Below are 25962 nucleotides of genomic sequence, written 5' to 3'. Positions count from 1 at the left end.
GTTTGTGTGCTAATTTTTACTAAATAAAATGAAGTCAAGCTGAAGTGGTAAAATATCTAAATCTAAGATACAAAAGCTTTAATAATATTTTTTAAAAGAGTAACAATGACAAAAAATAAACACACACAGTGCTCAGCATAATTGCTTACCACCATTTTAAAAATATAATGAATATTTGTATCCATTTTTCAGTGAATATAGGCAATGTAATTTGGTGCATTTAAACAAAACAGATTTATTAAACAGATAATAAACAGATCTTTCCCTATTTTTAAAATTTGTATTTAATATTTTTCTATAACATAAATTTGGCTGTACTAGTTTTTGGACCGTTATTGTGAGTTATTTTGTTAGATTAGCTCCGGATTTGGCTTCAGTACTTACTAATCTAATGTATATGCACAAATATAATATTGCATAGCTTCCTGTGAATTTAAAAGATAGATTTGTGAGGGCTTTACGCAAAGTTCACTTTTAAAATGCTAATAATATATAAAAATAATAACATTTAATAGTTATAATAATATTTTTTTAATATGACAAATTCATCCTGATTTAAATCCTTCTAAAATTGTACAACTTTTATCAAAAGTATACCTTGAAAACCTGTTTTAGATTTTCTATATTCTTATATATGATCTTATAAGTGATCATTACTATTATTTATCTATTTTAATCTTGTGTATGTATTGCTGTGGATGACTTTTAATTATTAGAAGATTTTTATAATTATAAAAAATTGGTATTTATGAAATGTGGTAAACTTGATCTTTTTTTGCCATGACATAGTCATCAAAGCTGATATGACAACTCAAAAGTCTCTCTCTCTCTCATACTGATTTAATAAAATTGTACAAATAAAAGTATGGTTAATGGTTTAGATCATGTCACATATTGTAGCAAGAATGAATAAGTTAATAGATCTACACATTTGACTGATCCGTCTGAAGGCAGTCTGGACTGTCTCCTTTCTCAAGCTTTTGTGAAAGTACAGCCTTATTTGTCCACGAGTGAGGGGTCATCTGTTTGCCAGGACCCAGTTTTAATCCACAGTAATCCTCCTTCTCTGTCACGACATGAATAACCCTAAAAGTGAAAGATGTGTGTGTGTGTGTGTGTGTGTGTGTGTGTGTGTGTGTGTCCATATGTGATCGGGTGCGCTGAGTATTTTTCTCTGTTTCCTTCAGGATGGCGAACTACCCAGTTGGCCTGGGCAACAGCAGAATCAACATTCTGGTGATGGACGAATCAGAGGCCGAGCCTGTCGTCATGACGATATACACTCTGAACATATACCGTGAAAGCCGGCCCAGTCTGCCAATGTTTGATGAGTATGTGATGTGCAGTTTTGTGCAGGTAAGAACGCACATATTATCTCTAATTCCTCCTCTAAACTCATCAGCACACACTTACTATACACATCTGTCAAAGAGAGGAATTTTTCAGCATGAAGTTTGTTTCTAGAGTATTTTAAGCACTGGAGATGTTCTAGTAGGGGGGGTTGTGGATTTCATTTTTTTAATGCATTTAAGTCTTGAGAGCTGATTTCGAACCATAAAAACCTCAATTTGAAGTTTGCACTTCCGTCTTGGATTCACTTCATCCACTCAGGCTATTCTGGCACCTTATTTCTTGAGGATGTTCAGATTTCAGTGCAAGCCGACTGCGTTGATTGTAGACTCATAGGTCCATACTGGATCACAGCAGGTTTCTTTGTTTATATCTGTGTTTATATAGTAAAATTTAATCACAGCTGGCTAATGAGAATGTTTTACTGGTGATCACTATTTTATAGAGGCTCACTAATAGTTTGATTATGGATAGATTAAAAATAAATAAATAAATAAATAAATAAAATATAGGTTTTTGCAGAAGGATTTTAGAGTATAGGAGCTGAAATATAACGTATGGTATTATTAATAACAGCTTTTAAACTTTTATTAAGGCACAAATCCACTTAGAACCACTTGTTTGGTAAGCAAACGTTAGTAATTCTCTCATGTATTGTATCTATCAACTGTATTGTACACAAATCATCTAAACATTTTAATATTATTCAATAATATTGTTAAAATTATTATAAAAATCAAATAAATATATATTTACACACATTTAAGTAGATAAATAGATTGGATGATTGAGTTTTTTTTATTATTATTTTTCAGTGGCAACTTTGCATGTCATGTTTAAAAGCCTCAATTTAAGTAAAGCAAAATAAAAAAAAACAAAAGTTATACTAGTTGACTTTACTTAAAAAGTGAGTAAACCTTTTGCCTTAAAATTATAAAGTAAAGGAATTTCTGAATGTGCATAATTCGAAAAGTTGATTCAACTTAATAGTTTCAGGTTACAATGGGTTTACTCACTTTTTTAAGTACTGTAAGGTAACCAATCGCTCTTAAAGTATAAATTTATTTTGAGTTTGTTTCAAAACAGCTTTCCAAAACAAACTTTCTGGAAAAGGTCACAGCAAATAAATAATAAATAACTAGCTAAACCAAACTTTGTTCAGTGACGATTATTTCTTCTATTCAGCCCATTAGGGTATAGGACACTAGTAACGTGAACATACTGGAGAGCGGCTTTATAGTACAACTTGAAATGTTATATTCTAATTGAAAGTAAGACAGACACTGTTGCTTAGTGTATAAAGTGGCGTATAAATAAACGTGATGTGATGTGACTTAACTGGAATGTTCAATTTCACAAGCAATTGCACAGTAATATGATCAGCATTATGTCTTTACTCCTGTTTCTCATGTTCTGATTTGGATATTAAGAGAAAAGCATGCTGCACATTTCCTCACACATATTTTCACACATTCCTTTCTTAACAGGAGTAGTCAGTGCGGGGATATTTATTAACAGTATGCTGCTGAAAAGCTTTTTTTAGGACATAAAAAGGACATAAACCTTTACTAGTGAATTTAACTTTAACAGGATGATCCGAGGACAGCACAAACACTTAATATAGAAATATACTTCATTGAACATATACACATATTTTAGACATCACATTTTTTTGAAAGGACACTATATACCAGGGGTTCCCAAACTTTTCAGCCCACGACCCCCAAAATAACATTTCCAGTGACTCGAAAGCCCCAAATTGGTTATAAATATTCAAACAATTATCCAATATAAACACAAGCATATTGCAAAAGTGCAACAGTCTAACAACAATAGGCTATATATTTTATAGTCATTTATTAATTTGTTTAATTTAATGTTCACATAATGAGACCGGTAGGCATAATGTTTTCAGCACAAATCTATTTTTGGTTTAATTTTGGAGACTGCCACTCAGAGATCATTCTCAATGTTCAGTTTGTATTTATTTTTAATGTCTTTCACTACCATAAAGGTGTCAGAAAGTTTAACCTGGTGCTATAAAATCAATCTGCTGCAGCTGATTCTAAGACTGTTTTATTGATCTAACATAAACACACAATCCTAAAAAAAATTGAAAGGCTGATGGCTTTTTATTTGCATATTGTTGCTTTTTTAGGTAACTATTAACTACTATATTTCATCTTCTGTGGGTCATGAACAAAATATGGTAATTTTAATTGTTTAATCAAATTTGTTTGACTTTTGGAAATCACCAAGCGACCCCCTGTCATTGTCCCGCGACCCCCACTTTGGGAACCACTGCTATATATTACATAACTGCAGGTTAACTATGTTCATATATAATGTCCGCCCTATACACAACTCCTTAACTCTTCTGATTTTGCTTATAATGCAATAATGTGCACCTTTGAAACAATAATTATTGTGAAAAGTGCATAACACTTTAGTTTAGGTCACAATTCACAGTATTAACAAACCATTAACTAAAACTAATTTACAACTAATTAGCTGTTTATTATTAGTTAATAATGTTGAAGTTGGGTTAAGGTTAAGGTTTTGGGTACACTGTAAAACCCCAAAACTTAAGGTAAGTCTAACCATTTGAGGGAACCGATTGCTACAAACCATTTAGGTTCAAAAACTAATCCTAATGAGTACTGTGAACTTACTCCATTTAAGTAAATGAAGTAATTTGAGCACAGTAAAACCTGATAAATGAAGAGAACTCAAACCAACTGAGTACTGTAAAACCCAATAAGTTAAGGCAACTCAAATCATTTGAGCAAACCGATCGCAACAAACCATTTAAGTTAAAAAACTGATCTATATGAGTACTGTGAACTTACTCCATTTAAGTAATCAGGTATTCAGTTAACTCATTACCTTCAACACTGAGTTCAAAAGTCTTTTCAAATGAGTAGAATTAACTTTCAGTCAATTTTGAGTTAACTACACTCATTTCATTTGATAAACTGGACTGTTGGGTTTTACAGTGTAAAGGATTAGGGATGCAGAATAAGATCACACTTTATAACGTTGTTCACTAATGTTCACTAATGTTCACTAATGAACAGTTAATATCTTAATAACAGGCAGGTAATGCGCAATTAGTTAATAGCATGAATTGTGACCTAAACTAAAGTGTTACCAATATAAAGTGCTATACAAATAAACTTGAATTGAAACAGAATGACAAAAAGGACGAAAACAATGTGTGAACAAGGAACTGTGACTGTTCGTGACTCCGTAGCTCATAATGAAAGTGTTTTATGGCTTTTTATCTCCAGTTATAATGTGCTGATGACACCATCATCTCTAGAGAGGCATACATGTATTTGATCGGAGCTTCAGAAAGCGTTTTCTGTCTCAGGCATCTTAAATACATTAAGTGTGAAATTCTGGAGAGTTTTCTGAAAAGATTTTGCATTTCAAAACATGCAAACAGAAAGGCTGATTTATTAATAAATGAATCCCATTTGCTCATTGTGTTTTCATTAGTTGGACACGGGGAATTAAATTAATTTAACTTAAATTGTTTGCTCTGAGAATCACCAGAGAATCTATGTTAAAGAGAATATGTTAAATGCTAAATCAGTTATTAGGTATTATTGTGTGTACAAATTTCATTTAATTGTATGTTTGGGATAGTTACGTTACTAATCAGACAAACTAGTGACTATGTTGAGTGCTCATTTCAGTCTTCAGTCATCTGCGTGTGTGTGGTTTGCAACCAATCCTTTCATATTGCATTCCTCCATTTGTCCCTTGATCCCAAAAAGGAGGAATACTCTGGAAATCATGCATTTTATCACGTTTCTCCTCAAAGACAAATCAAAAGGTTGTGTGAGGGCTTAAAAGAGACAAACACATTCATAACTTTTCTCTTTGTGCCTCAGGGACACGATCTGAAAACCATAAGCAGCATCAGAATTTACTGACTATAGCATTCACATGGGGTTCTTCAGAAAACAACCTTTTGGTGCTGAGGGAGCAAAGGATATCTGTATGTGTGAAGTAGTAATTCACTTCTTTCAGCACCATGTGTACCTCATTAATACACACTAGGCTTCCTGACCTCATCCAGCATATAAAAATGAGCGCTAAGCTTGATGAATTATCCACTGTTTTGAAAACTTCCAGCTGGAAAACATTTTCTCAACAAATCATTTCTTTCATTCATTCACGTATTTAAGAGTGACATGATGCATAACCCAGCATCCCTGGTGGGGATATAAATCCAGCCAGTTTTAGGGAATTTATGTAATGCTGTTGTCAATTTAATAAACAATATGTTGATATTTACACTCCATTCATATATAATAATGTTGTGTTTTTTATCTCCTGTATTTTTAATGAGATTTGTCTGCTATATTTTACATTGATTACTTTCATTTAATATTAATTCTTTGCATTTAAATAATGGTAATTAAAAGTGCAGGCTTTAGTTTTTTCTTCATATTTTAACAAATAATTTGAGGATTGTGCTACATTTGAGTTTAGGGAAAGTTCATAAATAACATAAGTTCATAAAAACATCTACCTTTAAATCAACAGAACAATGCCAACTCCTCTGGATATAAATTCAGCCAGTTTTAGGGAATTTATTTCATACAGTTGTCAATTTAGTAAAGATATGCTAATATTTACACTCCATCCATACAGTGTTAGTGTATTTATTTATTTTTAATACTTTGGAAATGTAATTGTTTTTTATTACTGTATTTTGTAATGAGAATTGTCTGCTGTATTTTACATTGTTTAATTTTATTTAATATTATTTATTTGCATTTAAAATATTCTTTATAAAAATTGCAGGCTTTAGTTTTTTAATATTTTAACAATTAATTTAACTTTTTAAAATAAAATATCATTCTTTTTTTTTCATTTTAACCCTTTCATTATAAACTGTATGGCTTAGTTTCATAAACTATTACATTTATCTATTTTTTTTAAATAAAAAGTTCTTCCTTTGTTTATGTGCTGGATTGTGCAACATTTGAGTTTAGGTAAAGTTCATAAATAAATGTAAAAAAAAAAACATCTGCCTTTAAATCAACAGAACAATCCAAACTTCTCCAGATATAAATTCAGTTAGTTTTAGTTATCAATTTAATAAACAATATGTTAATACCTACACGCCATGCATATAGAATAGACTTAGTGTAATGTTTTTTAATACTTTGGAAATGTGATTTTTTTATTACTGTATTTTTAATGAGATTTGCCTGCTGTATTTTACATTGTTTAATTTTATTTAATATTAATTCTTTACATTTAAAATAGTGGTTATAAAAAGTGCATACTTTATTTTTTTCTTCGTATCTTAACAAAGAATTTGACTGTAAAGTAATTTTAATCAATTCATTTGAACCTTTTAATTATAAACTGCATGGCTTAGATTCTTCTCTTGAGTACAACTATTTGTTTTGTAATAAAAATGTAACAGCTTTTGTCTGTATGATGGATTGTGCTACATTTGAGTTTAGGCAAAGTTCATAAATAAAGAAGCATCTACCTTTAAATCAACAGAACAATCCAAACTCCTCCATTGTGTCTGAATGTGACCTCAAGGCTTCAAACACTGGTCGTATACATGATGCCAATCTCCAGATAGTTGTACCATTTTTTCAAAATAGAATTTTTGTGTTGCACAACTATGATATAGAGTAAAAGATTTTCATTCTAAAGTAAACCACCCCTTAGCTGTACTGCTCTAAAACCTTTTGTTTTGTTTTGTAAATGAAATAGATGCAGCTTCTCTGTCTCTCCTTAGTTCTGTGTTGACATATGGCTTGTGACGGAATGGATTTGGAGTAGGAAGCTTCTCTTTTTTAGAGCAGAAGCCACAGTGCGGTTACAGAGATCTGGAGCTTTTCCCCTGCATATGATGGGTGTTCTTCAAGCCTCGAGTTGACATTCAAACACAACGGAGGAGATTGGCTTGTTGGCATGCGTTCAGATTATTTATATGTGCTTATCTTTATTTATGAACGTTCACAAAATTCAAATGTAGTACAAGTCTGAAGCGAGCTCCATTTTTGTATTTCTATCCCATGCCAAAACACATCGGGTGGTCTTGAGGGAAAACAATGCAACAGCATTTTAATTCTTTCCAACTGCATATGCGCATCTTTTTACCACAGTACTTGTTTAGTTCTGAGGAGCAGTTCACACAAGCGTTGCAACCGCTGGACTGACAGCAGTGGACCAGTACGGACGGGTCTCATTTCAACTGACATTATGAGCACGCTATTTATGCCTCAAGATGTGACAGAGCTGAAAAAAACATATGTATTTTGACACTCAAAACCTCTCTTTCCTTCATTACTGTGAAAAACATTAGCACAGAAGGGACAGGGCAGGCAAGGTGGCAGCGCACAGGAATTCTTTTGAAGTTACAGCATGTTGACGTCCACATCCACCATCTGCCTTTCCTCCTCTGCTCGCTCTGTTTGCCATTACAACCCTCAGCAGCTCTTTTTAACTTCACTATGCCAAAAGCAATTTGATTAGCATGTGTAATTGGATCAGCAAAGAAAACTTTCTCTCCAAATTTTGGAAATCATAGTCTTAAAGAGACCCAAAAAAATGAAAATTGACTCCTCATTTATTTTCTTCCATGTGGTTTTAAACGTTTTGAGTTTCTTCTGTTGAACACAATTTAATTCAATTCATCTTTATTTCTATAGCGCTTTACAATGTAGATTATGTCAAAGCAGCTTAACATAGAAGTTCTAATAAACTGAAACTGTGTCGGTCCAGTTTTCAGAGTTGGAGTTCAGTTTAGTTCAGTGTGGTCTAAATTTCGCTGCTGAAAGTCCAAAGACTAAAGAGCAAATCCATTGATGCGCAGCTCCACAAGTCCCAAACCAAGCAAGCCAGAGGCAACAGTGGCATATACTTGACCAGTTGATCAATGCGAAGACTCAGCTGTCACTGGGGTGTTTCAGAAATCAGTCTCATGCTCTCCACTCCTCCATGACAACAACAGCATCTGCGCAGGATACGGCCTGGTCCAGGATTATGGATACCTCTAGAAGTCTCTGTGATTGGCATCATCTCTTTACAGGTCTTGGATCAAATGGCGCTGCACAATCTTTAGAGGCTTCGGGATGAGTATCCCTTGGTAATAGAAAATATTTTAATGAATGATGGTTGCTTGCAACAATCAACTTCCATAGTTGAAAAAATACTATGAAAGTCAATGGGTGCCAGCATTTCTAATAGAAGAAAGAAACTCATGTAGGTTTTGAGCAAGTGAAAGGTCAGTATATGACGGCTGATTTGTCATTTTTTGGGGTTAACTACACTTTTATGGATGCAGTTGCTCTAATATGCATTCCCAATTCATGCTTTTAAATCATATACCATAATGATGATAGACATTTGTTACAAAGAGAAAGCCAAAACATAATGAAATCTTTTCAGATTACTTGCTAATGATTTAAAACCTTTTTTTTCTCATAACTACCCTAAAATTCTGACTGTTTTTTTATTTTTAGCAATGATTGAAGAATCATTTTGCATTCCCTTCAGACATTTTCAGTGATTTAAAATCAGTAAAGTGGAAATAACATTTTATAGAACCCTTTTCCACTATAAAGAACCCCTTTTGTTTAATAGAAAGGTTAAATGGATGTTAAAGGCTTTTCATGGGAACCATCAATCCCTGAATGGCTTCAAACGATTTAAAATATCCCATGCTAAAGGTACAGGTCACCTTTATGATTCATTTATGGTGTTTGACATCCATATTTGAAGTTTGAAAGGGTCTAAAGATCTATTCCTCGAAACGTGAACGTTTAGTCAGGTATAATGGATTGCTACGTCCATCCTGGAGCAGTTAAAGGGAGTTTGTGTGTCTCTCTCGTTCCTTCTGTGGATCTTGAAGTCTTTCGCCTGGTGTTGTCATTAGTTTGCTGACCCCTGGTTCCTAAACCCTGCTCCAGCTGTGTTTGGCACACTGGTGTGTATGTATGGAGTCTTCTGGGTTTATTGAGTCGCTAATTAGGAGAAGGGACATATTTTGTGTCACCCTGGCACTGTAAATATACAGATGAGGAGTTTTAAAAACAGTGTGACCTTTTCAGTGCTGTATGGCTTATAAAAGCAATAAAGTGCTAAAGGATGTAACGGTCTGTTAGCAATGGGATTCTTTCTAGCTTGTCTGAAAAAAAACAGTAGGGAGTTGTTTATTAAATTTTTTGGTAGAGATGTAAAGTTAGTACAGTATGTTCAATTATGCTTTTCCACACATTTATCACTTATCACTTATTTAGAGTTGTTGAAGTGAGACAATCTTTGGCTGATAATTTGTCCAATTTTAAAAGTCAGATTCTGTGCAACTCTTCTTCAACCAAAGTTGCAGTAAATTCAGATGTAATAATATATAATTATTGACACTCAAAAGGTGAAGTTATCGATCATTCATACTTGATTATATAGAAAACAGAAACATTTATCTAAGACAGTGGTTCCCAAACTGGGGGTCGCTTGGTGATTTTGGCCTTTTTTTCCCTTTGGATTGCCACTTTTGGGGTGATTACATTATAATAAAGACACAGCGATAGCATCAGATGCAGCTGATAGATTTTATAGCAGCAGGTTAAACTTTCTGGCACATTTACAGCACTCTTATACATAAAAAAATGAACAAAGAATAGACTTGGTTCTATTGGTGTGTGTGCACTGTTGCATGCAAGGCTTCTATTTTTATAACCACCCTAGAGGATATTGGCGGTCACTAGTCACTGGCATTGTTATTTTGAGGGTTGCAGGCTGAAAAGTTTGGGAACCCCTGATTTAAGGTGGTTCCCAAATCGCATACTTTTGCTCTATTGTACGCCATTTTGTATTATAAACAGTGTAAGCAAAGAGCTTAGAATCACCAAGAGGCGACACTCAATAGAAAATTCCATTGCAACAGCAGCAACAGCCCCGCGATTCCGTCATTCTGGAGTGAAAGCGATCGACAATCCATTGGATCTTATTTCTGTCTCAATGGCAAGCAGCTGCTTTGTTATTTATTTATTTATTTAAAAACTGCATTAAAGCTGAGATATAACCTGAAAGCCAACAATGACCCTAGAGGCATCTAGTGGCTGTTTCCCAAATAGCAACAGAGTGTCGCCAAAGACTATAGAATACACAAGACATGTCACTCGTATCTTTTTGAATGGGGAAAAGTGTAACGGTCAATATGGTGAATAAAGCCCTGCATACTAGTACAGGAGCCAATCATCAATCGCTATATGGTGAATAAAGCCCACCTTCTAGTACAGAAGCCAATCATCGATCGCTATAGAGTGACGATACTCTGGAGGAGGGGCTCATACCAGACCCGAGTTTCTGCAGATTTTGTGTGATTTGGACGTTTAGAAATGAAACTAAAGAGACAGTTGTTGTTTAATTTTATTGGTGATTCCTTATATGAAATTCAGTTGTAAGCTTGGCACACAGTTTTGGAGAATTTGATGTTCCCCATTTAGACAGAATGCCCAAGCATACTGCCCGAGAGGTGTTTCAAAGATGGTCGCCGAGTGAAATGACTTGCCTTAAAGGGACTTTGGTGTCGCCTCTTGGTGATTCTATGCTCTTTGGTGTAAGTAGTGCGTTCACGCTGAAATATTTGGTCTATTCTATAAAGAATAAGTGCACGTTAAATAATTAAATGTTGGATACTTCGCACTCAGTGGCCACAGCTTTGCTCACAAAGCAAAAGGGGCCGAGCTATCGAGCACTGATGTTGGATTAATTTATCTTTTTTGGATTGTGAAAGCAAAATTCTCCTACGAGAGAGATTATACCACCTCCCAAGGGTGAATGCTGTTAAATTCAAGGCAGGTATAATGACTATTTGTTAGCTTGGTCATTCATGTCACTAATTTGACAACCATCAAACGTCATCTGGGAAACGGCTTGAATTTCCGCTTTGTAAAATACAAATACCACTAGTAAAACTAGTTCAGATACCATGCTTTTGAGTGTGTAAGTGCATAAGTACAAAGTGCATAAGGCCATAGTGTATAGTGTGCCATTTGGGACACAGCTCCAGTCTTTCTTTATACACAAAAATTACTTAAATATATATAGAATATTCATGTATAGAGTTTTGTAAGATTTATTTATTTATTTTTGTAAAAGTCTCCTATTCCCAACAGGTGCATATTGATTTATAAAAATACAGTTCAAACAGCAACATTTACAAATATGTTCACCTTTCATATTATTATCGATTTGCTAATCAGTTATCTTCTTCTTCCGGTGGCGCTGCGGCCCGTGTAGAGCCCTGACTTCTTCCACCACTCCTCTCCAGCCTTCCCGATCCAAAGCCTGCTTTCTCCAAGCATGCACTCTTAGGGAACGTAGATCATCTTCTACATCATCTAACCACCTCATCCGTGGCCTACCAGGACGTCTCATTCCTTCTAGTTTTAGCTAAACAGTTATGCTGATTAATATTTGTTAGAAAACTATACATAATATAATTGTTTTATTAATAGAAGATACAAAAGAACACCGTTTATTTGAAACTGAAATATTTGCTAACACTATAGATTAGGTCACAATTCATGCTATTAATTACTAGCTTAACTTGCCTATTATTAATATATTAACTGTTTATTATTAGTTATGAAGTATTATCTTATTCTGCATCCTTAATCCTACCCCAAACCTAAACCCAACTTCTGACTTTGCTAACTATTATTAAACAGCTAATTAGTGGTTTATTAAGCTAGTAGTGTTAGTTAATGGTTTGTTAATACTGTGAGCTAAACTAAAGTGTTACAAAATATTTTTGTAATATCATGTTACTTTTTTTCCACGTTTAATATATTATTCTGAATAACAGTAATCATTTCTGTCAAGTTTTTAACTGCACTGTAAATTGCACAACCTTTATTGTAAACATATCTCTATCCAAATTCTCATGACGTCTAGTTTAACTAAGTCAAAGTATTTTAGCCTGAGTATATTTCAGGATGTGAATGTGTGTTCAGTCCATTTAACCGGCTCTCAAAATCCACCTGGACGTTTTCCTCTACCAAGTGCTCTATCATCTGCTCTCTTTTCATGTTTTTCCTCAATGGGTCAGCGAGAGTACCATGATGGTCAGGGCTGGATGTCTGTAAACTAGAGTGGGGGGCGGTGGGTGAGGACCACCAGCACCCCCTGCCAAACACAAGCTCCATTCACCCTGGTGGGCTTTGAAGTCCTCTCGAGTATCTCTGGCCACTGTATTGTCAGGCTAATGCAGAACGTTGCCTGATTGTTGGGGCAATTTGATTTTTAATTAGTTGAAGACGACACAGGCAGGATGGCAGGTATGCAAACAGTTATTACTTCCACACACGATGGGTTGTATCAGTGTTGTGACTCACATAAATACACGTTTCTCCTCTGCCTTCCTAATTTTTGTGAGAGCTCCTGCTTTCATCTTGTAGTCAAAACAAGCACAGTAAAGACAGTTATGAAGAACTGTTTAATGATCCTAATGAACACCAAAACACACTTTTTTGTCTTATAAGGCACAACATGTAAGATTTTTTTATTAAAATCATTTTCCCAATAAGATCACAATGGGAAAAAACATAATAATAAAAGCTTGACTGTTTTCATCAGCAATTTCTTTCGAAAGTTCATGTCTTTCAGGCTTTACTCTGCTACTATGATAATGCGTTTTGAATACTTTTAATAGCTCGTCCATAACCATGAGTACCATAGAATACAATGAAAAACACAACTCATGATTCCACACTCAGTAATTGTATAATGAAACTACGCCTTTGTTTGTTGTGAATACACGCCCAATAGTGGCAAAAAAATACACACTGTACCTTTAATTCTACAGATTGAACATTTATCACTGAACTCTACATAACCCAAAAGGAGTCTTGGCTTGGTTGTTTCATGTTTGTTTTGTTGAACATTTTTTATTTGTATAACATTTGAATTTACATTCACTTTGTTTCTAAATAGTTTTTGTTGTTTTTATTTTTTTTATTTTAGTTATTAGTACTTAATTTTGGTTAGATTTTTGTTTTGAGATTTTTGGGGGGGAGAGGGTTGTTTGTTTTGTTTTGTTGTTTTGAGAATTTTTTGGAGGGTGGGGGTTATTTACTCTTTTGTTTTGCTTTGTTTTGAGAATTATTTTGGGCATAGGAGTTTATTTACTGTTTTGTTTAGTTTAGTTTTTTGTTTAATTTCGCTTAGTTTTATTTAGTTTAGTTTAGCTTTGTTTGAGAATTTTTTTAGGGGGTTATTTATTGTTTTGTTTTGAGATTTTTTGGTGGGGGTTATTTATTGTTTTGTTTTGCTTTGTTTTGAGAATTATTGGGGCAGGTGGGGGTTTATTTAATGTTTTGTTTTGCTTTGTTTTGAGAGTTGTTTTGGGTGGTGTTATTTTTTGTTTTGTTTTGTTTTGTTTTGTTTTGTTTTGTTTTGTTTTGTTTTGTTTTGTTTTGTTTTGTTTTGTTTTGTTTGTTTTGTTTTGTTTTGTTTTGTTTTGTTTTGTTTTGTTTTGTTTTGTTTTGTTTTGTTTTGTTGTTTTTGGTTTGTTTTTGAGGCATGCTTTTGTTTGTTTTTATAGTCCACCAGTTTTTGCTTATAACCTGTTTTAAAATTTCAGAACAGATTATTACTTACACAACAAATAGAAATACACGAATGTATCACATTTAAACAAGTTCTTAACACTGTCTGTCTATGAACGGATCACCCGAAACTGATCTTAATGCCAGCTGTAAGGAGACTCGAGGGACAGTTAATGAGGCATGGATGATTTCCTAAGTTCCTCCACATATTTTTATACAAGACCAGCTTGTTTCTCACATATCTGACCATCAGTTCACCTGTTAACGTGACTCTGACCTTACGCAAAATAACTGCTCGTTCTGCATACCTCGCCGGTTGGTTTGGTGATAGAGAGTAAAGTGCTAATTTCCTCATGTTGTCAGGAGTTTTTAATCCTTACTTTGAAGTGCGCCAGCTTGAAGAAACCTCCAACAGGAGCCTCAATCCCCTTTCATTTATTTGCTGCTCACAGTCTGTCCGCACACATCTGGATCTGGCTAAAGCTGAACCCACAGAAAGCCAATGGCCACAATGACAGACATTAATGGCTTTATTAGTGCTGGACGGAGTTACCACCAGTCAGGGGAAATGCCGGTTTGAATAAGTGTGGCACATTCACACAATCCTAATAAGATACAGCGGTTTTTCTGCTGATCTGATTAGGGGAAAAGATTTTTCTATTTTTGCTGGAGAGTCACACACAGCTGCTGGTCATGTGCGACTTGGCCAACTTCAAGTCATACTTCCACACATTTAAATGCTGACTATGGTATTTGGCAGAGTACTTCAGAATGATAAACATTTACATTAATTATACTGATAATAGTGGTTGTTTTGTGCTAACAGGTGTCTATATTGGAGTAATGATTTCTTGTTTAATTATTTTGACTGAAAATATGTCTGTCCCATGTTTTAGTAGCTAATAGTAGTAAACACTTTAGTAGCTAGTGTTTTTAATAGCCGTTCGTTTATTCATTCATTCATTCATTCATTCACTATTTGTTACCATTTATACTCGATTGCAAACTCTATTTAAATTATAAAGGTGTATTCATATAGAACATTTTATTTTACTATATTGTTTTAAAGGAATTTTTGAATATTGGTTTTAATGAAACAATGATACACCATATGTTTTATTACACTGTTTTAGCATTTTATTTAATTTTTATTTATTTTATTGATAAATAAAAATATTATAGATTTTTTTTTAATTCATTTTATTTATATTTTGTTATATATATTCTTATTTTTTATTTTATATTTTATTTTTAATGATGAGCTGTTATCATAGATTAAAAATTTAGATTAAAAAATTAATGTTGTTTTCACATTATTCCAAAACATTTTTTTATTTTATAAGTAATTTTCAAATAACACTTTTGTTTTTCGCATGTTTTGTACTTTAGTTTCAATGTCTATGTCCTTTTTGTCCACTCATATTACCATATTATTTTGCTAATCCTCCATCCTTCAGTTTTCTTTCTGCAATCTTTGTCTCGATTTTCAATCAGCAGTTGACAGATTGGTTTTGATTTGGTTGATTGATGATGGAGTATACATGAAGAAAGACAGGAGAGAGCTTCTGAATGCACCTACCCATACCTTTCATCTCTCTCTCTTCCCCTCTCACATGCTCCAATCTCTCCATCTCAAGCATTCACACTGGGTCTTGTGGCCTTTCTTTGCTCCGTCAGGATCTGGGGTGGAATATATGCGCGCGTGATCGGGAGCTCTGCTTTTGAAGTCTGTCAGACCAGGCCCACTCACATAGGGATTAACCTCATACAGCACCGTCTAGGTCAGGGTCAATTCACTTCTCCAAAATGATGCTGTTGCTGTATGCTACCCTTTACTACTGTCTGTGGGTTTTTGATTACAGATGCATTGCCCCAGATCTCACAGTGCTGCCATAGATTTTCAGTTGTTTTTCAATTAACTTTTTAGTGGAAAATTCTTCAGAAAACCATTTTTTAGGTCATAATTTTAGGTTTCAATGAAAAGGTTCCATTCATTCTTCAATATTGGAATTGTTGGTTCCATTGAATTGGATTCCAATGGATCCAGTGGTTGGATTTGTGATCAGGCATACATTAAAGATGCCACATATTTCACAGTGGTGCCATAGAGCTTCATTTGTTTTCCAATTAATCTTCAGTGGAAAATTCTTCAGAGAACAATTTTTAGGTCATAATTTTGGGTTTCAAGGAAAAGGTTCCATTCACTCTTCTATATTGCAATGGTTGGTTCCAATGAATTGGATTCCATTGGATCCAATGGTTGGATTTTTGATCAGGGATCCATTCAGGATGCCACAGATTTCACAATGGTGCCATGGAGCTTCATTTGTTTTACAATTAATTCTTTAGAGAACCATTTATTTTGGGTCATATTTTTTAGGTTTCAATGAAAAGGTTCCATTCACTCTTCTATACCACCGTTGTTGGTCCTAATGGATTGTATTCCAATAGTTCGAATGGTTGGATGTTTGATCAGGGATATATTCAAGATGTCACAGATTTCACAGTGGTACCATAGAGCTTCATTTGTTTCCAATTAATTCTTCAGAGAAGCATTTTTTAGGTCTTATATTTTACATGGTTTCCTCTACATTCATTCTTCCATGGCGGGACACCACACCAAAATTCATTCCTGCCACGGCTACATTACAGCTTCTCATTCAAAACCTTCATTTGTTGCTGTTTTTTTTTATAATTGCACCAAAATATATTAAATGTAAGTGAATTATAACAGAGCAACTTTTCTGTAATCATTGTAGTGCTGTGAATTATTTGTTTAACCCTTTAGGGTTACATGCTGACTGACTGACAGGGCTCCGAAATGCGTGAGGCCGGCAAACATGACGTAACTTCTTCTAAGGTCTGATGAAAACAGTATTCATAATTATACTTTATTTATAGATAAATGTCTTTAGTTTTGCACACAATTACTTTATTTTGCTGGTGTTTGTGGATGTTTCAGTTTACTTCAGGATGCATCAATGCTGTTCTGTTGGTCTATTGGAGACATTCATAAATATTCCTAGTAAATCTAATAAATGTTGGAGACATACTCCTTACATGAGTTAATCGCACTAGAGCTCACAAGAAAATCTGCGCTTGAGCAGTGTATATTTGAGGGCGAGTAAAAGGTTTTGTGCACGAACAGAGGAAATCAGCATGCTTGTATTACACAAATGTTATCTCGACTTGTAATATTGCGCTCTCGACATTTGTCATTGAAATAACGCCATAGGTAGTTGGAAGATCTCTGTAAAAGCCTTTTACCACAGCTGGACAAAAATCCTTGAGGAAACACTAAAGGTTTCATTCACCCTTACTCGCTCTAATGGCAACCTTCTTAGACACGGAAATGGTTGGTCATGTAAATCTTAAATTCTTTCCCTCATTTGCCTGATGAAGTTGGCTTCCATACATCACACTAAACACCTATTGTAACTATCACACACCGGATAAGTTAAAGCAGCGGCCCAAAACGAAGTAAACCATGAGGTAACTGAATGTAGCCATCAGAATTACAGTCTCAGTATTTACTACAAATCTGATCTCAGTGTCTCCATGTTTTTATTTGTGTTTGACCTTGATGGACTGAGCAGATAAAATAAACTTGACATTAACGGAAGGCGGAGCCTCAGAGCCACACCTACCTATGACTTACTCGCAACTGACCAATGATAGTTCAACAGTGTTTACCAGCTGAAGCAAACCTTTCTGAAACTTTCCAGAACTTGATTTTGGCATTTATTTTGTTTGTAATGATGTGAAATATTTTGTTTGACTGGTTGTCAGATGTCTGGTACCAGAAACAAGCAAGATGGAGAAACTCAATGTCTGAAAATTTCCCCACAGATCCGGAATTATAGCAGAAATATGAACCCGTGGTGATTTTTGGAGCTGACTGCTGGTGTTTTGCGGTCTGGCCACAGCCCCCTTTTTTGCTTTGTACCTAATCAGCTCACTTGTACCAGAGAATTGAGTAAATGTATCCGTTCTGTTCTTAATCAGTCCCTGTTAACGGAGGGGTCTGTTTGCCAATCTCACTCAGAAGCCTCCTGCTCTGCTGTGTGCTTTTATGACCCTGCTGCCCAGTTATTTCACAATAATCAAACCGCTGGCGGTCCACTATTAATGCGGTCTGAGTTACTAATACAGTTAATGTGCTGTGTCATATATTTTACAGTGTTGACCTTAAGTTGCATAAATTTCATGTATTGCGGGTAAAGTATTAAATCATCATGATTTTTACGGGTAAACTTTTTTCAAACGGAAGAAATTGACCCAGATATTAGCAAAAACTCAAATAATCCAAAGATACAAATAAAAAATTAAAACTAGTTATGTGTAATAACTAGTAAGCGTTGCTTTACGTTAACTAATATAGCTTTTTTTTTACATTTTATAATAAACTTACTACAATGAAAACAAAAACAATCTCATTTAAAACAGAATGAAGTTGATTCCTTTACAACATTTAATTAAAACATTTCATTTCAGTTAGCTTTTTTGTAGTTCAGCAATAAAACAGAAAAGTCAAAATTAGAAATAACAATCTCTTTTTTAAAGGCATTCACCCCAACCCTCTCCATCCTTCTCACTCTCTTCTCAGATGGGATGGTGGACCAACTCAAAGGTGACAATGGATCAACTTTGGCCCGCGGGCCCTACTTTGCGCATCTCTGGTCTTTAGGATGCTATGCAATAATATATATATATGTAAATACATTAGATTAGTCATACCAAAGTCATAAACCAATTAAAATAATAAGATCAAAGAAAAACTAAGATAAAAATGAGAACACCTAAATTATTATGTTTGGGGAAAATATTAATTAATTTTAATAAAGAGTAAAAATTAAAAGAAACATAAAAATCTAAATAATTTAATTTAAGTTTCTCTAGTTTGTCTTTTTTTTTTTAACCTCATTTGAATTAAATGTAAAATCTTTCAATTCCTAAAGACATTCGGTAGATCTGTCAGACGCAACACAGTGCTCATTCTGTGAATTGAAAGCTAAACTGATGTAATTTAAGATTGGATTTGAATGTGCCTTTGCATCAGCAGCACTCAAGTAAACTTAATAGGAACTGAATGGATAGTTCACCCAGTTCATTTACTTGCCCTTGGATTTTATAACTCACCAGTGATTATGGACTTCACTAAAAATCTTCTACCGAAAACATTTTTCCACTATTGGAAAAACAAAACAAAATAGACACCTACATCGTGCAACCGATTTGACTATTATCACTCTATTAATATAGCTGATTAACCATGTGAATGGATGATAACAGTCTTCTGAGCCCACTAGTAGGCGCAGAAGGCCCCTACTGGCCCATAACCATCAGCTGATAACCACTGATAACGTCCATTCAATCGAGTAATGACATTAGAATCAGGTGCATCGTTGATGGCCTGAGGGCAAGTAAATTGTGTTTCTTTTTGGTTGGGGGGCTGAACTATATCTAAAATTTACATTAGGATTAGGCCATTGTCCTTCATAGATATAGATTACCCTAAATCTTAAAAAAGTGGTGAGTTTGCAGGACTTTTATCACAAATATTTAAAGATCATACCAACTCCAAACCTTTGAATGAAACTCAATATGTGCATATATTTAAATGCCGAAAAGCATGCGTTTACAAAAGGTTGCCTGACATGGATGACAATGCCAAAAGATTGCTCTGACCAGGTATTACATTCTTTCCCATCTAGCCAGAAAAGAATCAGCTTTGGCAGAGATTCATTTGGACCAAAGCAAAAATGCAACATTTTTAGTCCAATTTGTCTTCAAGGACCCAAAATTTCCTGCCGTTAAATCTCACACTTGCGTTCCTGAATAACTCTGGCTGGTTTTCATTCTACTGCTCTCCAAATGAGAGACAGGACGGTGAAGTGAGAGCAGCTGTGTGCGTGTCTGTGTGTGTGTGTGTGTGTCGCAGGTGGTACTGGGTAGTATTGAATTACAGTGGAAGTCAGTGTGTATATTTCGAAAAGATGAGACTGACAGCTTTGACTTCTGCTCATTTCCTCACTGAAATTAGTAAATGCTTATCTGATGCCACAGTTAGCCTGAAAAAGAGGAAAAGAACCGACATGTGAAACAGACATGAAAAGAGACTCATGGATAGGGAAGACCAGAACAGTTATAACAAACACAATTAGAACACTACACTATGATAGATGATAGATAGATAGATAGATAGATAGATAGATAGATAGATAGATAGATAGATAGATAGATAGATAGATAGATAGATAGATAGATAGATGGATAGATGGATAGATGGATAGATGGATGGATGGATGGATGGATGGATGGATGGATGGATGGATGGATGAATGGATGGATAATTGTGCAGTATAACACATATATAACAATAAATAAATTAAGTTAAATTAAATTAAATTAAAAGTAAAATGAAAAGAAAAAAATATAATAAAATAAAATAAAATAAAATAAAACAACAAAAAGCGTAATAAAATGGACAGTGACTCAAACTGATATTCAATGGGGAAAAATTGTTTAACTAAAGTTAAATCATAAAATAAAATGAAATAAAAAATGTAATTGCAATCCTAAGCTCGGTTATAACAGACACAGAAAGGAGGGAAAGATACAGAATTTTACTGTGGTTTTATTGCATCCTTGTGTTTCCTTCTGTCAATGAGGGATCAATATTTTGATTGCTCAGATCCTATAATAGAGCTTGACTCCACACCAGATTCCATATGTCATCTTACATTTCGCCTTAAATTTGTCAAAACCGCAGCTGTCGAACACAACTGCGCTATGAAAAAAACCTCCCAAAAACGAACCGCCCATGGCAGCATTCAAACACATGAACCCCAAACCCCACAAACTTTGATCTGACCCCCCAAAACAGGCGACACTGACCTGCTGAACCCCTCATGCCCTTCAGCTCAACCTGGCCTGCAAAGCATTTACAGTGAGCATATCAAATAAGTATTAGAAGAGCGCTGCAAATATCAGTAATTAGATGTGCTGTGTGTTTGTGTGTGTGTACCCATGTGGTTTGTATTAGCCAAATCCACTGATCTCATATCAGATACGGACTGATTCATTATTAGCTGTGGCGTTGGATCTCGCTCCACTATGAAAAGGGTCTCGAGGGTTTTGAAGGATTGGAATACCAGCTTATTGCTTATTTCGTGGTGCAGTTTCAAAGATGTCGACACCAAATAGAATTTAATCTATCTATCTATCTATCTATCTATCTATCTATCTATCTATCTATCTATCTATCTATCTATCTATCTATCTATCTATCTATCTATCTATCTATCTATCTATCTATCTATCTATCTATCTATCTATCTATCTATCTATCTATCTATCGATTTTTTTGTTCTGCCTGTCTATCTATTGCTCTATCGTTCTATCTGTCGTTCTATCTATCTTTCTATCTGTCGTCCTATCTATCTATCTATCTATCTATCTATCTATCTATCTATCTATCTATCTATCTATCTATCTATCTATCTATCTATCTATCTATCTATCTATCTATCTATCTATCTATCTATCTATCTATCTATCTATCTATCTATCTATCTATCTATCTATCTATCTATCGATTTTTTTGTTCTGCCTGTCTATCTATTGCTCTATCGTTCTATCTGTCGTTCTATCTATCTTTCTATCTGTCGTCCTATCTATCTATTTATCTATCCATCCATCCATCCATCCATCCATCCATCCATCCATCCATTTCTGAAGATGTCTGTCTGTCTGTGTCATATATCTATCAGTTTTTAGTTCTACATTGTACATTGTTTCTAGTCAACTTAACTTACATTAATCAAACTGACTACAAATATTAATTAGCATTAATTAACACATTAAGTTAAACTTTGTGTAACTTAAAAAAAATGTTTTCTTGACTTTTTCATTACATATTTACAGTGTATTGTAAATTGTTTTTCTCAGAAATTTACATGACGTCCTCACATCTTGCAATACTGACATTTTTTGAGTGAGAACAGTGAAAATTCCAAGAATAAACCCAGACTTGCAGGAAGTATAAAATTCCATAGTTGCTAAAACATATATGGTAAAATTTCAGTTCTTGGGAAAATGTCAGAATTCTGAATTTATAAATTATTTAAATGACTATTACATGTTACTTTTCTGAAAATGTTTATGTGTAGAGGTCAATATGAACACAGTAGTTATTTTTTTCAGATCTCCACTAAGATGTACAAACTTGTGTGTGGGGGAGGGGTGGTCTTTGGTGAATAGCAGGCTGTAGCTGTGCATCCAGCTCTAGAGATCTACTGTATGAAAACAGAGACCAGATGCGGAGCAAGGCTTCTCTTCTGATAACCTGACCTTATAAGAGCATGTCTATTCTGTTTTTCGAGAGCTTATATGAGATTTTTGGCTGGAATCTGCTTTGGATGATTGCATCCATGTGTGTTTTTATGTATGTTTTATGTTTATCTGTATAATTATGTTTGGAGACAAAGAACTTCAGAACAGAGCCTTAGACAGTTTGACAAACAGTCATGTATGAAGTATTACATATTGCTTCTTGATTTTGCTTTTAAATGAATGAATGTGTTTTGGTCTGTTGTTTGATCATCCCAGAGAGAAATTAGTAAATATCCTTTTAACCCTTTTTTTTTTTAAATAAATTGTATCATTTAATTTAATTTAATTTAAATTTATTTTATTTTATTTTATTTTATTTTATTTTATTTTATTTTATTTTATTTTATTTTATTTTATTTTATTTTATTTTTTAATAAAAAAATATTTATTTATTTATTTATTTATTTTATTTTTTATTTATTTTATTTTATTTTTATTTTTTATTATTTTTGTTAATAAAAAAATATTTATTCATTTTTTATTTTATTTTATTTTATTTTATTTTATTTTATTTTATTTTATTTTATTTTATTTTATTTTATTTTATTTTATTTTATTTTATTTTATTTTATTTTATTTTATTTTATTTTATTTTATTTTATTTTATTTTATTTTATTTCTCCAGTTAGAAAATTCTCGCTTGTGGTCTGCGATCTCTCCCTTGTCAAACGTGAATGCTAACCCAACTCTTGAAGTTAAATAAAACCTCTCTTTCTGTTATCTTAGCTGATGAAAGGAGTTGGTCAGAAAACCTCTTATTTTCATTTAAATGAAACTTTTTGATGCCTACAGCTTATACTTCTTCTGTTTTTCACTATATCCTAATGAATAGAAACCTGATAGCCTGTCTTATAGTGTGAGGGATTGGCCAACAGCATGACAGTTCTATATAGGATTACAATCCACAATCCGCAGGATTACATTAAACACTCCCAGTAAATCCACTTCAGTCTTTCATAACAAAAGCTGTATTTCAATGAGCAGATGGGACATCTGTATGGCACTTCTCACAATACACCCAATTTAATTACACTTTCCTTTTTTTTGCATTGATTAGTGTTGAAGAAAGCATGCTCCAAATGCTCCTGCTTATCTGCCAATGTTAAGTCTTTGTCGGCTGGGCACTGGGACATCATAAACCAAACTGTATTAAAACATCTGTCAGATCAAGTTCCCATCTGACAATATTTCATTTATATTTTCAGGCAAAGAGAGGAAAATGCTATATCTAAGGGAAGCATTTAAAGATATGTTTTTATCAGGATTTACAGAAGACATTCACTGAAATGTAATTCAGTGTAACAATAGTTTATACTCCACAAAGGCTTTTTCAGAACAAGAATCAGTTGATGTTGCACATTTATGCAATCTGTAATTTTGCATTATTTATTGTTTTTAATGAATATTGCTGTCTGATTTATTACTATGATGTTATTAAGCAAGTTTGTTATTCTGTTTTTGTTGTATTCTTATTTGTTTTATCCAAATAAGAATACAACAAATCCAGCCCATACTAAACATTTCCATGCACATTTTTAAGTGAACGTGTGTGAACGTTTAAGCTCTGAAGGCTTGTCCGAGCCACTCGTGTGGGTTACAGGGAGCAGAGGCCTAGAGTAATCTCTCCTGATCAAAGCCAATAACCTGCGCTGATACAAAAGCCAGGATTATTGGCGTACATCAGACCCTGCTCTCAGCAACCACCACGGTCAAGTAGAATACTAGCAGCTCTCCAAACCCCTCTTCAGCTTCCACAACAACCTTCTGCTTAGCTTTTATCTTTGAAAGTGTGTTTCAAGCGCGAGTCTTAAGCCTTTCTGAGAGGAAGGACACATACTTAAGAAGGCTGCTTTAATAAGCCGCCAGTGGAGACAAAGCCCTCAGCTGTAGTACAATGAAAGACATCAAATTTACAAGCAGGAGATTAACAGCTTTCTGTCAGGGATCAAACATGCAAAACCATTCCAGGGGGATCATGTGTCCCTCAGTAGAGGATGAAAGAGAAGAAAGTGAAAGTCAAAAAGAAACTTGGCAGAAACAAAGAAAGATGAGTTTGATGGATATCTATCTATCTATCTATCTATCTATCTATCTATCTATCTATCCATCCATCCATCCATCCATCCATCCATCCATCCATCCATCCATCCATCCATCCATCCATCCATCCATCCATCCATCCATCCATCCATCCATCCATAGCCAACATCTTACATTGAAATTTACAAATAAAAATATAATTTTAAACAATTTAGTATGAGTGTACATATGTCAATAAAATTTTTAGATTTGACCTATAGAGTAATGAAATTGATAATTAATAATTACAGTACGGTAAAACTTTACTATTGTGGACTACTTTAGCAACCTAAAACATTTTATTATCTTAAAACCCATTTAATTGCTTTAACGCAGATGAGACACGGGTGTTAAGTCTAAACCTGACTTTAAATTGTTGAAATACAATATTTAATGTGGGTTTATCACCTGCAATGTTCAGGTGTGAACTCAAAGTGCGGCGTGACATTTAATATAGTAATGAAATGTATTCCTATGATTGCAAATCTGAACTTTCAGCAGATTTTATTGAAGTAAACATTTCTAAAACATTACAATCTAAAATGTAAATATCAGAACTATACACCTTTAGTTTCATTTATGTCTCCAACCCACGTTGCACACACAGTTTATTTATGTAGTGGGGAGTCTTTAAGTATTAAATACCACCAAAAGTTTTCTCTTGTAAAATGCTGTCAAATCCCAATAGCTTCATATTGTTTTGAATAAAATATTGTTTTGCCTTATGTTCTCTTATTGGTTTTAGTTATGTGAAATCCTCATTAACCAGATGCTCTTGACTCATTATTCTCTGGTGATATAAAGACAGTAAGATGCATCGCAAAAATCATTCACTCAACAATTGGCACGAAAAAATGAAATCGCTTGACCTTTGACTAAAGCCTTTATTGTTTTCTTGTCAGGGGAATGGAAAAATGACATGTTTATTCCTCTTTCATGTTCCTTTGCCCTTCCAATGTGAATTAATAATGTGCATTTTCCTTTCCGGAGGGATGCTAACTTTTCGGCTCTGATGCATCAGTGCTAGGCGGTTTCCGCGAGCCTGCTGATTTATGCGGGCCTGCTTAGAATCAAAAGGCCGCTCTTGTTTGCACGCACACACTGTGCACAGGTACGAACAAGAAAATCCCTGTTAAGTTGTCTTGTGGCACTTTGTCGAGAACAGCGGCGGGAACTTGGGGAATGTTACGTGGCCTCGAGAAGCCCCTGTGCAAAGTGTTAAGGAAGGGGGCAAAAGAAAAAAGTGAATGGAGAGCCGCTCTTCAGAAGTCGAGCCAGACCCGATGGCTCCCGTGTGGGACCTCGAGGGTCGGCGGAGCGGCCTCGCTTCTGTCATTTAGCCTGTTAGGTTTGTTTGACCCTTAGCCCCTAACAAGGGGGCAAGGGCACAGGGCAGGCGTCAAGCGGCGCGCATGCTTTAATTTGACCATGAGGAACCTCATGTACGTGCCCACATGAAAGCCAAAGGGGTGAAAAGGCTATGGAAACTTTGCAGCAACTCTATCTATATCAGATTTTATTTTCTTGAACAGTTTTTTTTTAC

The 25962-nt window shown here is 34.4% G+C and overlaps 1 protein-coding gene across 1 annotated transcript in view; it reads left to right on the top strand.

The window, feature by feature from the left end:
- Nucleotides 1-25962, top strand: part of cped1 (cadherin-like and PC-esterase domain containing 1) — a 76208-nt gene that overhangs the window by 40128 nt on the left and 10118 nt on the right. Inside the window, exon 15 of the mRNA XM_056456387.1 lies at nt 1188-1356. Coding sequence (XP_056312362.1) covers nt 1188-1356 — 169 coding nt within the window. The remainder of the gene's footprint in view (nt 1-1187; nt 1357-25962) is intronic.

Source organism: Danio aesculapii, chromosome 4, assembly GCF_903798145.1.
Source record: "Danio aesculapii chromosome 4, fDanAes4.1, whole genome shotgun sequence".
Taxonomy (NCBI): domain Eukaryota; kingdom Metazoa; phylum Chordata; class Actinopteri; order Cypriniformes; family Danionidae; genus Danio; species Danio aesculapii.
The sequence above is the reverse complement of the archived record's forward strand: the minus strand, read 5'-3'. Positions and strand labels throughout refer to the sequence as shown.